Source organism: Pollicipes pollicipes, unplaced genomic scaffold (assembly GCF_011947565.3).
Source record: "Pollicipes pollicipes isolate AB1234 unplaced genomic scaffold, Ppol_2.1 Scaffold_6686;HRSCAF=7923_pilon_pilon_pilon, whole genome shotgun sequence".
In the NCBI taxonomy this organism is placed as follows: Eukaryota; Metazoa; Arthropoda; class Thecostraca; order Pollicipedomorpha; family Pollicipedidae; genus Pollicipes; species Pollicipes pollicipes.
Window position 1 is genome coordinate 27,334,519 of NW_023596921.1, and position 14,812 is coordinate 27,349,330.

General features: G+C 64.7%; 1 protein-coding gene across 6 annotated transcripts in view; it reads left to right on the forward strand.

Annotated features, from left to right (window-relative positions):
• Nucleotides 1–14,812, forward strand: part of MRP (Multidrug-Resistance like Protein 1) — a 51,344-nt gene that overhangs the window by 21,402 nt on the left and 15,130 nt on the right. For 3 of the 6 annotated variants that reach the window (XM_037230711.1, XM_037230712.1, XM_037230715.1), the window contains exons 5-15: nt 3,200–3,337; nt 3,892–4,023; nt 4,725–4,918; nt 6,662–6,682; nt 8,839–9,036; nt 9,472–9,649; nt 9,978–10,146; nt 11,263–11,414; nt 11,702–11,839; nt 13,043–13,192; nt 14,177–14,261. In XM_037230711.1, the coding sequence (XP_037086606.1) occupies nt 3,200–3,337; nt 3,892–4,023; nt 4,725–4,918; nt 6,662–6,682; nt 8,839–9,036; nt 9,472–9,649; nt 9,978–10,146; nt 11,263–11,414; nt 11,702–11,839; nt 13,043–13,192; nt 14,177–14,261 (1,555 nt within the window). Of the gene's footprint in view, nt 1–3,199; nt 3,338–3,891; nt 4,024–4,724; nt 4,919–6,661; nt 6,683–8,838; nt 9,037–9,471; nt 9,650–9,977; nt 10,147–11,262; nt 11,415–11,701; nt 11,840–12,481; nt 12,632–13,042; nt 13,193–14,176; nt 14,262–14,812 lie in introns of all 6 variants that reach the window. The other 3 variants (XM_037230713.1, XM_037230716.1, XM_037230714.1) reach the window with 2 other exon arrangements.

Here is a 14,812-nt window from a genome sequence, read left to right on the forward strand (position 1 = left end):
CAAGCCGACACCGACACGGCTTGTCATGACGGGCCGGGTTCACTGTTGGAGTAGGGGGGCGGCACGCCACACCTCGGGTAATGCGGAACAGAGGCCGGCCTGACCGCGGCTTAGTGAAGCTGCGACTGCGGTTCCCGCTCCGGCCAGACAAGCCGCTGTGTGGCACGACTGTCTGAGCCGGCGCCTCACTACGGAACCGTCGAGGAAAACCCAACCAACAAACAAACGGAATGTAGCCGGTGCCAGATTGCGCCTTAGCGCGCCCCAAAAGTCGATGCACGAGACTTGCAGCGAGACCGTGCCGGGAGGAGCGGCCAGCGCGTGTCCTCCGCTGTCGGGCCCGCCTGTGAGCCGCCTCTCGTCGAGCCGCCAACGTCCTGGCGACGCTGGCGAGCTCCGAGCGCTCCGGCGCGGCACGGACGCGCCGGGCCGGCGCCGGCATCGCGGCGTCGAAGGCGGGCCCAGCCTCGAGACGGCAGGCCGCCGCCAGGCCGGCCAGGCGGCGCACGCTGCCGCCGGTCCGTGTGCGGGATGCGGTGCGCGCGCGCGCGGTGTCTGAGCGGGCTCGATTGCCCGCCCAGGGTCGGGTGGAGGGCGCCGCCCGGAGGGCGGCAGATACCGGAGAGGGCCGGGTCGTGTTGACCGGCCAACCGACCGACAAACAGACGCGCTGCGAGGACGACGACGCGCTGCGAGGCTGCTGAAGGCAGGCGTGTTGAGCGAGGGATCACGAGTGCGCCGGTGTTTTTCTTTCGTTGTCGAACGCACTCGACTTTTGTCCGATCTGTCCGATTGTCCGACGACGTCTTGCTGTTCTAGCGGGCGAAGTATCTCAATGAGGACATCTGTGAGATATGATGGTGTGCTGCAAGGAGGCGAGACATTTGACAAAAGCATACGCTGAAGGTGTACAGGACAATATCGGCGCTCATCATTCGAGATATGTTCGTGTATCTCACTGACTTGGTGCCAGCAAAGGAACCCTTTGAGAAGTGATGTACGCGCGGCGCGAGGTGGTTGAGTTGCTGTGATGTGCTGCTGATGCGATTCTAAAGACGAATTAGTGTCGGGTGGGGCATCGGTGGTGCGATTGGTGCGTGTTCTTATCAGAGACTACGTTTTCACCTTTTCTGCATCACCAAACGACAGCACTGCAAACCTAATCGAGTCTGATGCGTCACCTGGCGAAGAGAGGGGTCAAGTGCGGCGGGCTGTCCTCACCGGTGGCCAGCGTGAGGGTCCGTGCTGGCGAGCCGGCGCCCGGGGCGTCCCCTGGGACTGGCCGCGCGCCGGCGGAAGTGGCCGCGCACCTGGCCGGGCGCTGCGGCTCTTCCGGCCGGCCTCTGGCGCCGCCGCCGCTGCTGACGCCGACTGGCGCCCGTAACGAGTGATGGTTCACACCGCCACCTCGGCCGCTGGGGGGGGGGGGGGGGGGGCGTCACCGCGGCCGGCCTCTGGCGCCGCCGCCGCTGCTGACGCCGATTGGCGCCCGTGACGAGTAATGGTTCACACCGCCACCTCGGCCGCTGGGGGGCGCCACCACGGCCGGTGGGCGGCAGGAGGGCACACACTGCTGGCACGCGGCCGCTGGTGGCCGGCGTGGACGCCGTGACCCTGCTGGCCGAGCCGGGCCGGACTACGCTTACGAGGCTCGGAACGCTCTCAATGTTTCAGACCCCTGTCATTTGTTAACGCGTGGACTTCGTTGTGGCGGTGTGAGGACAGGCGGAGAAGCCGGGAATGATCCGTGACAGCTGCTGTAGACCCATGGTGATCGGCGGCGGGGGGGAGGGAGGGGTGAGGGGGGCGTCACACACCACCGCAAATCTGCCGACAGGTGACGAAGGTTTGGCACGGTTTGGATTCTCGCTGGTGTTGTGCGGACAGGCAGAATGACATTGATGGCCTTGCTGGTGTTTGGTCGTGATGAGACCGTGTTCGCGCCGTATTGTGGGCCAACCTGGAGTGCCGGGATGTCCGGACGTGGCCCCGTTCGTCATCCAACTATCAGCTACCCTCCTTTTCCCGCTGGCGGCCGGCGGACGTTACATCGCCGTTTTCTGCCTGCGCTGTTGTCTCGCGACGTCCCGGCTGAGTTCGACACACGCGCGCACACACACACGCGTGTTCATGCGCACATACACGTACGCACGCGCGCACACGCGCTCACGCACGCACGCACGCACGCGCGCGCGCACGCACGCCCCGGCGTGCGCAGCGGTGTCCGTGACGGCTGTGGGAGAGGAGGAGGGGGGGGGGGGGGGGGAGGGGGCACGGACGGCGCTCCCCGTTGTGACGCTCGCCGCTCGCCTGCACTTAAGCCTTGGGCGGGTTATAACCATGACAACAGGTCGAACTGAAACCGACCGCGCGACGGCTGCAGTGTCCTGGGGCCAGGTGTGGGAGGATGGTACTGGAGGCCTTGCGTCTGTAGTGGTGTTGTGGTGGATAAAACAAGAGGTGTACCGCCCGTCGCCAATCTTTAGAGTTGTGGATGGCGCTTGATACCTCGGAATTCGGAGCCATCACTCAGCTTTTAGCTAGAGTTCATGTCACGGAGCTCGAGCGACCCCCCACACAAGAGCTGCTAATCGTACATCGAGTGCTTGTCAACATGGGCCCTGTTTGGTCCTCTGCAATGAATCACCAAAAGTCGCAGACATTGTTAGCCTCCACGCAGTACATACGTTAGCCAACGTGCTTGGTGATAGTTATAACGCAGTTTGGATGTGGAGTGCCAAAAGTGTGCTATGTTTCCAACCTGATGTCATGTTGCATGTGCCGTCGTCATGCCTGTGCAGTTCTGTCGTTCTGGTCACCCCGTGTCACGTGCTGAGAACGTATCATCGGTCATGGATTACGGGTCGGCTACCGCCGCAGGCTGGTCCGACACCGGTAGCGGGGCACGCGAGTATCGCCGCCCCGGCCCCGGCCCCGACCCCGGCCCCGGCCCCTGCCTCCTGCCGCTCGTAGGTCTCAAGTTCGCCGCCAGAGCGCCGGTCTCCTTTGACTCGCCGGGCCGTTTTGTGATTCAGCGATCGGTCCCAGCCGCGTCAAACTAAGCCGCTTATGTCTAGAAGCCGTGCACCCGCGCCTCTGCGGCTGTTGCGCCGCGGTGTCTGACGTCACCGTTCCCGCGTACGAGCGATTTTTCACCGCGTCGCTGCCGCTGACCGCCGGCCGCCGTGTTTCTCCGCAGGCACTGGCGCTGATCTTCATGCTGTTCGAGAAGCGGTGCGGCATCCGCACGTCAGGCGTGCTGTGGCTGTTTTGGACGCTGCTGACGGTCGGCGCCGCGCCCGAGTTCCGCACGCGCATCATGAACGCCACGGGCGAGGTAAGGTGGGGGGCTGTCACGCGGTGTGTGGGGAACGGAGGGACATGGACGCCACGGGCGAGGTGATATGGGACTGTCACGCGGTCTGTGGGGAACGAACGGGCATGGACGCCACGGGCAAGGTGAGATGGGGCTGTTACGCGGTCTGTGGGGAACGGACGGGCATGGACGCCACGGGCGAGGTGAGATGGGACTGTCACGCGGTCTGTGGGGAACGGACGGGCATGGACGCCACGGGCGAGGTGAGATGGGACTGTCACGCGGTCTGCGGGGAACGGACGGGCACGGACGCCACGGGCGAGGTGAGATGGGACTGTCACGCGGTCTGTGGGGAACGGACGGGCATGGACGCCACGGGCAAGGTGAGATGGGACTGTCACGCGGTCTGTGGGGAACGGACGGGCATGGACGCCACGGGCGAGGTGAGATGGGACTGTCACGCGGTCTGTGGGGAACGGACGGGCATGGACGCCACGGGCGAGGTGAGATGGGACTGTCACGCGGCCACCTGCACCGTGAGTCAGCTAAATGTGTTACCTGCGCTCGTCCGACAGGAGACGAAATCGCAAGAGACGACAATGTTCGTCCTCTACATGGTCTACTTCCCCGTGTTATTCGCCGAGTGGTTCCTCAACTGCTGGGCGGACGCGCCGCCGCAGCACGTCGAGGACGAGATCAAGGGGGACGTAAGTACTTGGACGTGGAGGGGAACGGTAGCGGTGGAGAGGCGCCAGGAGGCATGCCCGTACACTGTGACGGAGGCAGCGAATGGCGGCGACAAAAGGATCAGGTCGGGAGACCGTTGACAGTATATGATCTGCCTGTGCCATTGGGCGTAGGCCAATAATTTCGTTGCATTTTTTTCTGATCAATGCCCACATTTAGTGTGTCCATTGGTGACTTGTTTTGCTCGACGTGGGGGGGGGGGGGGGGGGAGAGAGTATCTCCTCCAGCCGGAGTGTTTTTGTCCTCCAGTGTGCCTTCAGGGTGATGGCTGGACCTCTACCACCCTGGCTGACTGCACCCGTGATTCATCTTGGCTTGATTTGATTTGATTGATCTTCTCAGGATGCTGACCGTATCCCCCTCCCCACGGACCCTCTCTCCCGCCCTCTAGCGATGCTGACCGTCTTTTGCCGCGGGTACCGTGTGTACCTCCCTCAGGTGACGTCCGTTCCTCCCGCGGGTGCCATATGTACTTCCCCCAGGTGCCAGTACCTCCCCAGATGCCGGCTGTACATCCCCGGGTGCCGTGTGTGCCTTCCCCGGATACCGTCTGCACCTGCCCCGGGTGCCGTCTGTAGTTCCCGCCGGTGCGGTCTGTACCTCCTGCGGGTGCCGTCCGACCTGCCCCGGGTGCTGATCACACCAGCCTGGCTCCCGGCAGCGGCCGTCCCCGAAGGCAAGCTCGTCGTTCATCAGCGACATCACGTTCGCCTGGTTCGAGCCGATGGCGTTCCGCGGCTGGCGCAAATCGCTGCAGCGCGAGGACCTCTGGGACCTGAACCCTGCCGACCGCTGCTCGCGCATCGTGCCCATCTTCAACGGCTTCTGGCACAAGCTGCTCGAGAAGAGTCGGAGGTGGGTGCCGGCCGGCCGGCGGACCGCAGCCGGCGCGGGAAGACGGCGGCCAGGCCAGGACCAGTCTGGCTCGGTGCAGCACGCGAGACGGGTCGGCGGGCCGCCGATCCGCAGGCGTAGGGCGGTTGGCGAGACATTTTTTCATGTTTCGAGGATGAGAGGCGACCGTACTGTGCAGGCCTCCCTCGCTGCAAGGCGGGAAACCTGAGTGAACAGATTGGCGGGCCGTAGCGTGGTCGCAGTTGCCAGATTGAAGAAGAGTTGGTTTGTTGCATGGTTTGAAACATCAAAACCATCATGTAAGGTATCGTTTTCTACTCTACGGGTTTGAGTCTGGCATGTCGAGAACTGGACCGCCGGCGCATTGCACTGATCAGGTCCCAGCCAGCGGGGGGGGGGGGGGAGGGGGAGGGGGGCACGCGGCGGAGCGGGCCGGGCGCCAGGCGTGGGCAGCGGATAATCGATCCGTGTTGTGCCCAGTGGATGCGCTCACGGGCGGCGGCCGAACAGTCAGACATTCTTTTGCCACCTGGCGCGTGGCTCAAACACAGCCGGCGTCCAACACGATGCCGTCTGGCCACGACCCGGCCTTTTAGCGAATAACCAGGCGAGTCGCGAGCCATGGAAAATTACGTCGCGAGCACTCCTGCTTTGCTTGGCCAGTGACGTTTTGATACGGTGTGAAAAGGCTTGCTGCGGTCCCGCCTGTGGCCGAACGAAGCCGGGATAGAGGCGGCTGGGGCGGGCCGTCGCCGCTGTCGCCGTCATCAGCGGCTATAAATAGTGGCTGAACAACATGGCTGGTCCGCTGAGCGCAGCGGCGGCCGGCCAGCCCGCGTCGGTGCCGACGCCGATCGCAACCGGCTGCCGTCGCCGCTCACCTCACACTCTCACGCGGGCTTGTCACCGCTCACCTTACACTCTCGCACCGTTCCTTCGCCGCCCATCTCACACACCTACACAGGCTCCTCACCTCTCACCTTACACTCTCGCACCAGCTCTTCGCCGCCCACCCCACACTCTCACGTAGGCTCCGTGCCGCTCACTTCACACTCTCACATGGGCTCCTCACCGCTCAGCTGCTCACCTTACACTCTCACGCTGGCTGTTCGCCGCTTACGTCGCACACTGGCTCTTAGCAGCTCACTTCACACTCTCACACTGGCTCCTCGCCGCTCACCTCGCACTCTCACACTGACTCCTCGCCACTCACCTCGCACTCTCGCACTGGCCCGTCGCCCCTCACCTCACACTCTTACCCTGGCGTCTGGCCGCCGACCTCTGACTGGTGTGGGACGGGGATGCCGAGGATGGTCGCAGTCGGCAATGCACGTGCCGGGTGCGTGTGCCGCGCTATTGGAAACTGCTATAGACATCCCCAGTGTTGGCAAGTCTCCCCGCTCCGTCGTCGCCGTGCCGCTTTTATGTGGGGGGGGGGGGGGGGGGAGAGGGGGCGAACCGACATCATCGATCACGGTCTGTCTGGCTCGTCGCCGCTTTGAACTTGGGCGGAACAAAGAGCGCTTCGGACGCTTCTGCGGCGCGACGTCACCATCCGCGTGACGTGATGTGACGTCACGTGTGGACGACGCGGCTGGTGTGACGTCACAATAGACCCCGGGTCTATTGTACGTGCGTGTGTGTGACGTCACGGTTTTGGTGGTGTCTCCCCTGTCAGTGTGTGCGACGCCACGGTATTGTCTCTACCGGCGTTGTGTGCCTGACCGGCCGCCTGTACCGCAGGGAGTTCTGGGACCAGTTCGGGTAAGACCCCGTCGGTGTCGTACTGTGACGGCTGTGTTCAGTTGCGCGCTCCACCGAACCCGGCCGCCGGCCGGGCGCCGCCCCTGCGCTGCATGCGACCGCGGTCCTGACCCGACCCTGGCGAGCCCCGCCTGTACAGAGGGTGCACCGCGGCCGGCGGGGGGAGGGGGGGGGGGGGGGGGCGCCCGCCTCTGCCGTGGATCCGGCCCCGCCTGCGGCCAGAGCATGTGTGATACGGTGGAGCCGGAGCCTGCGACTGGTGGCATCGCCGTCGGCACTGCCGCATGCTGGCGTCCAGGCGCGAGACTCGTGGTCTTGTCAGCAGCTCACTGGCATTGCGCCGCTGTGCCAACGTCTGCCTGGGCATGAATTGCCCCGACGTTGTCCATGGCACATACTATGGCCCAGGCCGGTGGGGACGGCATCTGGCTCGTAGAGATGTAAACACATTTCTTAGAATTGCCGCGGTGCGCCACTGGACTGCGTCATGCGATAGGTGTCCAAAGTACATCGTAACCATAGTGGCTCATGCGTTCCTTTCGCGCATGGTGTTGGTTTCGATCTCACATGCACAAACACCATCCTCGTACTGGTTGTTTTGTGACGCATTCAGTTGGTAAGCAAACATGCTCGAACCAGTTCTCCTGCATTATAGACCCAGCTCTTGCGTACACGTTTGGATACGGGCGCCGGCTTCCGTGCACCCATGCTGACACTCCGCCTTCGGGCTGATCGGAGAGCGCTGTCATGCAGCTGGCCCGGCTTCAGCCGGTGGCTCCTTAGTTGGTCAGGCCTGGCTTCAAAACCTGCACAGGCCCGAGACATCTTGTCCCGCTTCGATCGTGTCCCGGCCAATGACTTCACGTTCGCGCCGAGTGTACGGCGATTCCTGACGCTCCGTCTGCTGACGCCGTGTCCCGCTGACCCCCGTCCGCTGACGCTGTGTCCTGCTGACCTCCGTCCGCTGACGCCCTGCTGACCCCCGTCCTCGGACGCCGTGTCCCGCTGACCTCCGTCCTTTGGCGCCGTGTCCCGCTGACCTCCGTCCTCGGACGCCGTGTCCCGCTGACCTCCGTCCTTTGGCGCCGTGTCCCGCTGACCCCCGTCCTCGGACGCCGTGTCCCGCTGACCTCCGTCCTTTGGCGCCGTGTCCCGCTGACCCCCGTCCTCGGACGCCGTGTCCCGCTGACCTCCGTCCTTTGGCGCCGTGTCCCGCTGACCTCCGTCCTCGGACGCCGTGTCCCGCTGACCTCCGTCCTTTGGCGCCGTGTCCCGCTGACCTCCGTCCTCGGACGCCGTGTCCCGCTGACCTCCGTCCTTTGGCGCCGTGTCCCGCTGACCCCCGTCCTCGGACGCCGTGTCCCGCTGACCTCCGTCCTTTGGCGCCGTGTCCCGCTGACCTCCGTCCTCTGACGCCGTGTCCCGCTGACCTCTGTCCTTTGACGCCGTGTCCCGCTCACCCCCGTCCTCTGACGCCGTGTCCCGCTGACCTCCGTCCTTTGGCGCCGTGTCCCGCTGACCCCCGTCCGCTGACGCCGTGTCCCGCTGACCTCCGTCCGCTGACGCCGTGTCCCGCTGACCCCCATCCTCTGACGCCGTGCCCCGCTGACCTCCGTCCTCTGACGCCGTGTCCCGCTGACCTCCGTCCTCTGACGCCGTGTCCCGCTGACCTCCGTCCTTTGACGCCGTGTCCCGCTGACCCCCCTCCTCTGACGCCGTGTCCCGCTGACCCCCCTCCTCTGACGCCGTGCCCCGCTGACCTCCGTCCTTTGACGCCGTGTCCCGCTGACCCCCATCCTCTGACGCCGTGTCCCGCTGACCTCCGTCCTTTGACGCCGTGTCCCGCTGACCCCCATCCTCTGACGCCGTGTCCCGCTGACCCCCGTCCACTGACGCCGTGTCCCGCTGACCCCCGTCCACTGACGCCGTGTCCCGCTGACCCCCATCCTCTGGCGCCGTGTCCCGCTGACCTCCGTCCTTTTCCGCCGTGTCCCGCTGACCTCCGTCCTTTGGCGCCGTGTCCCGCTGACCCCCGTCCGCTGACGCTGTGTCCCGCTGACCTCCGTCCTCTGACGCCGTGTCCCGCTGACCTCCGTCCGCTGACGCCGTGTCCCGCTGACCTCCGTCCGTTGACACCGTGTCCCGCTGACCGACAGCCGGGCGCCGCCGCGGGTGCAGAAGGTGGAGTTCACCAAGGGTACTGATGATGTGGCGTTCAGCGGCCAGCGGCGGGCCTACAAGCGGGCCTCGATCCTGCCGGCCCTGGTCAGCACGTTCGGCGGCTGGTTCGCGCTGGGCGTGATCCTCAAGTTCGTTTATGACACGCTGCAGTTCGTCAACCCGCAGATCCTCAGGTGAGCTGGCCTGACAGCAGGCAGGCAGTGTGCTTCTGTTCGGCATGCAGCATACGTCTTTCAGTTTATTTTTTGACACCGGCCTTGAATGGTAGGTCGGTTTTAGGCTATCGGTACATAAAGTCACGTCTGGATATTTTCTCCATTTCGCCGTCGTCGCCACGGCAACTTTATAACGCACTCAACCGCTGAGGCCGTATGGCACTGCCCACCTTTCAGCCTGGCAGGGAGGGCAGGCACCGCGGGGAATCGAACCTCGCACCTCTGTTTGTCTCCATGCCGTGGCACTACGCCTGTCTGGGACGGGCGCAACCATGTCGCGCCGTCCGCGCCGACCGTTTACCGTCAGGCGGCAGCCGGCGCCCGGGTTGTGGCCGGGACCGGCCGACTCGGCCCGACTCCGCCCTGATCTGATCAGTACTCGGTGTGCCGCAGCAAGATCATTGGCTTTGTCGGCGACTCGAGCCAGCCCGTCTGGCACGGCTACTTCTACGCTGTGCTGATGGTGTGTGTCAACATGCTGATGTCGGCCGTGCTCAACCAGTACTTCCTGGTCATGATGACCACGGGTATGCGGCTACGTACGACGCTCATCTCTGCCGTCTACAGGAAGGTGGGTGGGCGGCCGGCCGGGCCGACTGCCGCCGCCGCCAGGTGCGACGCGTGCCGACGGGGCCCGCCCGGGATAGTGATGGGTCGGTTGGAGGGGGGGGGGGGCGGAAGGGGGAGGGGTGGAGGAGGGGGCACACGTCGTCGGTGTGTGGGTCCGCTGTGACCGACTTATTGTCGCGATCACCAGTCGTACCAGCGGCGCCAGCGCTGGCCAGCGCTGGCGAGTGCCGAGCCGGGCGTGTCGAACCGAGTGCGGCGGGCAGCCGGTGCTGTCGTGCCGCGGCTCCTCCCCGCCCGGCGAACGGTGCTGACGCCGGCCGGCCTGGCAGGCGCTCGTCATCAGCAACCTGGCGCGCCGCGAGTCGACCGTCGGCGAGATCGTCAACCTGATGGCGGTGGACGCGCAGCGGTTCATGGACCTCACCTCGTACATCTGCCTGCTGTGGTCGGCGCCCTTCCAGATCTGCCTCGCCATCTACTTCCTCTACCAGGAGCTCGGTGAGAGAAGGGCGCCCGCTGCTCGCAGCGGGGCTCACCGGCGCCGAAGGTGGAAGGGTGGTCGGTCTGTGGAGCGGGTGTCGCTACTGGAAGCTCGTGGCCGTCTGTGGTGGACCGGGCGTGGCTGTCTGGTTTGCTTCGTCAGCCTCACATCATTGTGGTCCGGCAACACGTCCGGATAGCACATCCTTCCTGGCTGTAGCGAAACGGAGCCCTCTCCGGCCCTAACGCACTGGAACCCCCCCCCCCCCACCCGGTTGTAGCGTACCTCCTCGGCTGTAGCGTACCGCCCCGGCTATGGCGTACCTCCCTGGCTGTAACCTACCTCCCTGGCTGTAGCTTACCTCCCGGCTGTAGCGTACCTCCCCGGCTGTAGCGTATTCTCGGCTGTAGCGTACCTCCCCGGCTGTAGCGTACCTCCCCGGCTGTAGCGTACCTCCCCGGCTGTAGCGTATTCTCGGCTGTAGCGTACCGCCCCTGCTGTAGCGGACGTTTTGTGCCGTAGCGTACCTCCCCAGCTGTAGCGTATTCTCGGCTGTGGGGTACCTCCCTGGCTGTAGCGTACCTCCCCGGTTGTAGCGTATTCTCGGCTGTAGCGTGCCTCCCTGGCTGTAGCCTACCTCCCGGCTGTAGCGTACCTCCCCGGCTGTAGCGTATTCTCGGCTGTAGCGTACCTCCCTGGCTATGGCGTGCCTCCCTGGCGGTAGCTTACCTCGCGGCTGTAGCGTACCTCCCTGGCTGTAGTGTATTCTCGGCTGTAGCGAACCTCCCCGGCTGTAGCGAACGTTTCGTGCCGTAGCGTACCTCCCCAGCTGTAGCGTATCTCCCCGGCTGTAACGGACGTTTCGTGCCATAGCATACCTCCCCAGCTGTAGCGTATCTCCCCGGCTGTAGCGAACGTTTCGTGCCGTAGCGTACCTCCCCAGCTGTAGCGTTTCTCCTCGGCTGTAGCGGACGTTTCGTGCCGTAGCGTACCTCCCCAGCTATAGCGTATCTCCCCGGCTGTAGCGGACGTTTCGTGCCGTAGCGTACCTCCCCAGCTGTAGCGTATCTCCCCGGCTGCGACGGTCGGCCCCGACTCTGCCGGTGCCCGCTGACTCAGTCCTCCGACTCCAGGCCCCTCCGTGTTTGCGGGCCTCTCAGTCATGATCATCCTGATGCCCGTGAACGGGATGATCGCCAACGCCACCAAGAAATTGCAGCTGCAGCAGATGAAGTACAAGGACCAGCGCGTCAAGCTGATGAACGAGATCCTGAGCGGCATCAAGGTGAGCCCCGAGCGGCGCCGCGCGCCACGCCGGTGGTGTCTGCGGAGCGCGGGCGTCGGCGCGAACCCCCTGGGCGACACAGGGGGGGGGGGGGGGAGGGGGGGGAGTGCGCCGCGTCTACCCTGCTCCTGATGTCGCCCGCCGCCGCCGACGCCAGACAGGCGCCCACCCGGAACGCGGGCGTCATCGTGGCGCCGGCCGGCCGGCTGGCGGTCTGGTGGCCTGGTAGTGTCCGTCCGACCGCCCTGAGGCCCGTCACCGACCGCCGTCTGCCGTGCCGTCCGCAGGTGCTGAAGCTGTACGCCTGGGAGCCGTCCTTCGAGCAGCAGGTGCTGGACATTCGGAGCCAGGAGATCCGCGTGTTGCGCAAGACGGCGTACCTGAATGCTGGCACCTCCTTCATCTGGACGTGCGCACCGTTTGTGGTAGGTGGCCGCCGCTGGACGGGAACAGACGGCGCCGATGGGGCACTGGGGGGGGGGGGGGGGGGATGGTCCGGTGACTGACCTGTGTAGGGGCACAAGGTGCGCGCCCACAAACCAGCGCCGTTGTTTTGTTGCGTGTGCCAAAAGGTATACAATATTTTATCGCCAAGCGATGAATGCTCCATAAGTCACGTTCAAGTATTCGGTATCAACGAGGTCCCGCATCCCGTGAAAGAGGTGGCTTGTGGTAGTAGCACGTGGGGAACTGGTAACATGTGCCAGTTCGTAGCTGTCCGCTGTAGTTTAAGCGGCAACTAGCCTGTCGTCGTGGTCGGCGTGCGCCTTGGATTTCCTCCGCTCTGGCGCCACGGCTGCTTGATCGTGCATTATCATGGCGTGCCGGTGTCCGGCCTGTCGCGTGGCGTTTTCAGAGCCACTCTGACATCTTATTGTGCTTGGACACGCCTTGTTCTTTGCCATCCTGTCATAAAACGCCCACTGAGGGCAGAATGTTTTATTGTTGTAGCCGCGTTTTCGCCGGGACCGCATGTCTATCTCCGCGGAGCGTCAACACTGCCGATAGTTGCATCGGCGGCTCACAGATGGCTCTGGCGGTGCGCTAACGCTGGCCATGTCCGACAGGTGACTCTGGTGACGTTCGTCGTGTACGTGCTGACCGGCGATGGCTCGCACGTCCTCTCGCCGGATAAGGCGTTCGTGTCGCTCTCGCTGTTTAACCTGCTCCGCATGCCCCTCAGCTTCCTCCCGATGCTGATTGTCTTCACCGTGCAGGTACAGCCGACCCGGCGGGTGGCGATGGCGGCGCCGCCGGCCACTGTCGGCGCTGCTTTCTGTGCCGTCCGGGAGTGTCGTGCCGCGACAGGTGGTGCCGTGTCAGGGCGGCGCCGGGTGGCCGCTGGGACGTCGGCGAGTGTCGTGTGCGCTGGAGGGTCTCCTGTGGGTGATGGCGCCCGTTTGCTACCTCGAGGACGGCGTGCGCTCGGGCGTTTCTGTACACATCGGTGCACGTGGCCCGTGTTTGTCTGTGCACTTTGTTTGTGTGCGGGCGTACACCCGTCCCTGCATTCGTGGGCGTCCGTCCGGCCCCGCGTCACGGCATGCGCGGGTGTCTCCGCGCCTCCGGCCGTCGCCACTCCGGCGTGCGCTCGTCCGTCCGCTTCAGCATCAGGGCGTGTGCCGCAGGTGTGCCTCGCCTCGTTCGCCACCTTCGTGCTGGTCGACCCGGAGAATAACGTGCTGGACAGCCGGCGCGCCTTCGTCTCGCTGGCGCTGTTCAATGCGCTCCGGTTCCCCCTCTCCATGCTGCCCATGATCACCATCAGCGTGGTGCAGGTGACATCGCGAGCCACTGCCCCGCCGCCGGCACCAGCGGTGTGCGACGCCAGAGGGCGCGCGGCGGCGGCCGCTGACGCGCGGCTGGCAAGGCCGGCCGGCCAGCGAGACGACTCTAGCACGCTCGCGGCGCGCCGACCCTAGCCGGCGAGGCGCGCGGGGGGAGGCGCTTGGGACGCGAGGGTTTCGAGTTCGAAGGCTGTGCTCAGATCTGGCGCTGTCCGCTGCTAACTGCTGAAGGTTGCACTCAGGCTGAGGCTTGAAAACTCTGCTCACGTGCACGCGACGACGAACGGCTAATAAGGACCAGAGTTGTTACCAGCAACCTGCTTTCCTTCCATATTTCGGCCAGGGTGTGATTACGTTGCTCCTAGCTTGTCGAGAAAGAAAGCTAAGATTTGCTTGTTGCACTGGCTGCCTCTTACTCAAAGGTGCACTGCCATGGCGGCTAGTGTGTGCTAGATCTGGCTTCTTTCACTTCATCCTTTTCCTTCGTATAGTGGAAATCATCGCCTTCGAAACAGCTATGCACTCTTCCTCAGCATGCTCCGTGACATTGGCTTTCTGTTTGTGCTGTCTGCTTGTAAACCGTAGTTGGCATGTCAAAAACCCTGGCCCTTTGTTCTACTGATCATTTCATGTTAATTATTTTTCGTATCGTTAGTACTGCTGTACAAACATTCTAGTAAACCAAGTCATCTTCACCAGCGTACTGCAGATAGTTTGTTGTGACGTAGCCGGTCTGTTCCGGACACGCTGCCGGAGCCTCATAGCACGGCTCTCTGAGGCCGTGCTAGTGACGATGGACATTGTGACTAGAACGTTGGCGCAGCGGCCAGCGAGGCGCGCAGTTCTGGCTGCCGGCTGTAAGTCGCCGTATTGTGGCCGCGCCGGCCGCTTCGGGGAGCCCCGGGCGCCGTCGCACCGCCCCCTGACCCGACCCGACCCGACCCGACCTAACCTAACCGGAGTCGCTGCGGCCAGGCGAACGTGTCGCTGACGCGGATGAACAAGTACCTGAACTCGGACGACCTGGACGACAAGGCCGTGTCGCACGACACATCCGAGAGTAAGTGTGAGGGCTGTTGCCAACGCAGCGACGGAGCAGAGGCCTCCGGGGACCCTCACTGCTCGCTGGGGGACGGGTGGGGCCCGTCTGTGCCGGTCCTCAGCTCAGCGTGGCGGAGCAGAGGCCGCCGGGGGACCCTCACTGCTCGCCGGGGGACGGGTGGGGCCCGTCTGTGCCGGTCCTCAGCTCAGGGGGCGGAGCAGAGGCCTCCGGGGACCCTCACTGCTCGCTGGGGGACGGGTGGGGCCTGTCTGTGCCGGTCCTCAGCTCAGCGGGGCGGAGCAGAGGCCTCCGGGGACCCTCACTGCTCGCCGGGGGATGGGTGGGGCCCGTCTGTGCCGGTCCTCAGCTCAGCGTGGCGAAGCAGAGGCCGCCGGGGGACCCTCACTGTTCGTCAGGGGACGGGTGGGACCCGTCTGTGCTGGTCCTCAGCTCAGGGGGACGAGCAGAGGCCGCTGGGGGACCCTCAATGGGGAACGTGTGGGGACTGTCTGGTCAGGATACCGCTCGGTCGGCCAGCTGTGGAGGTCGGGTGTGGGGACGCTGCCGCC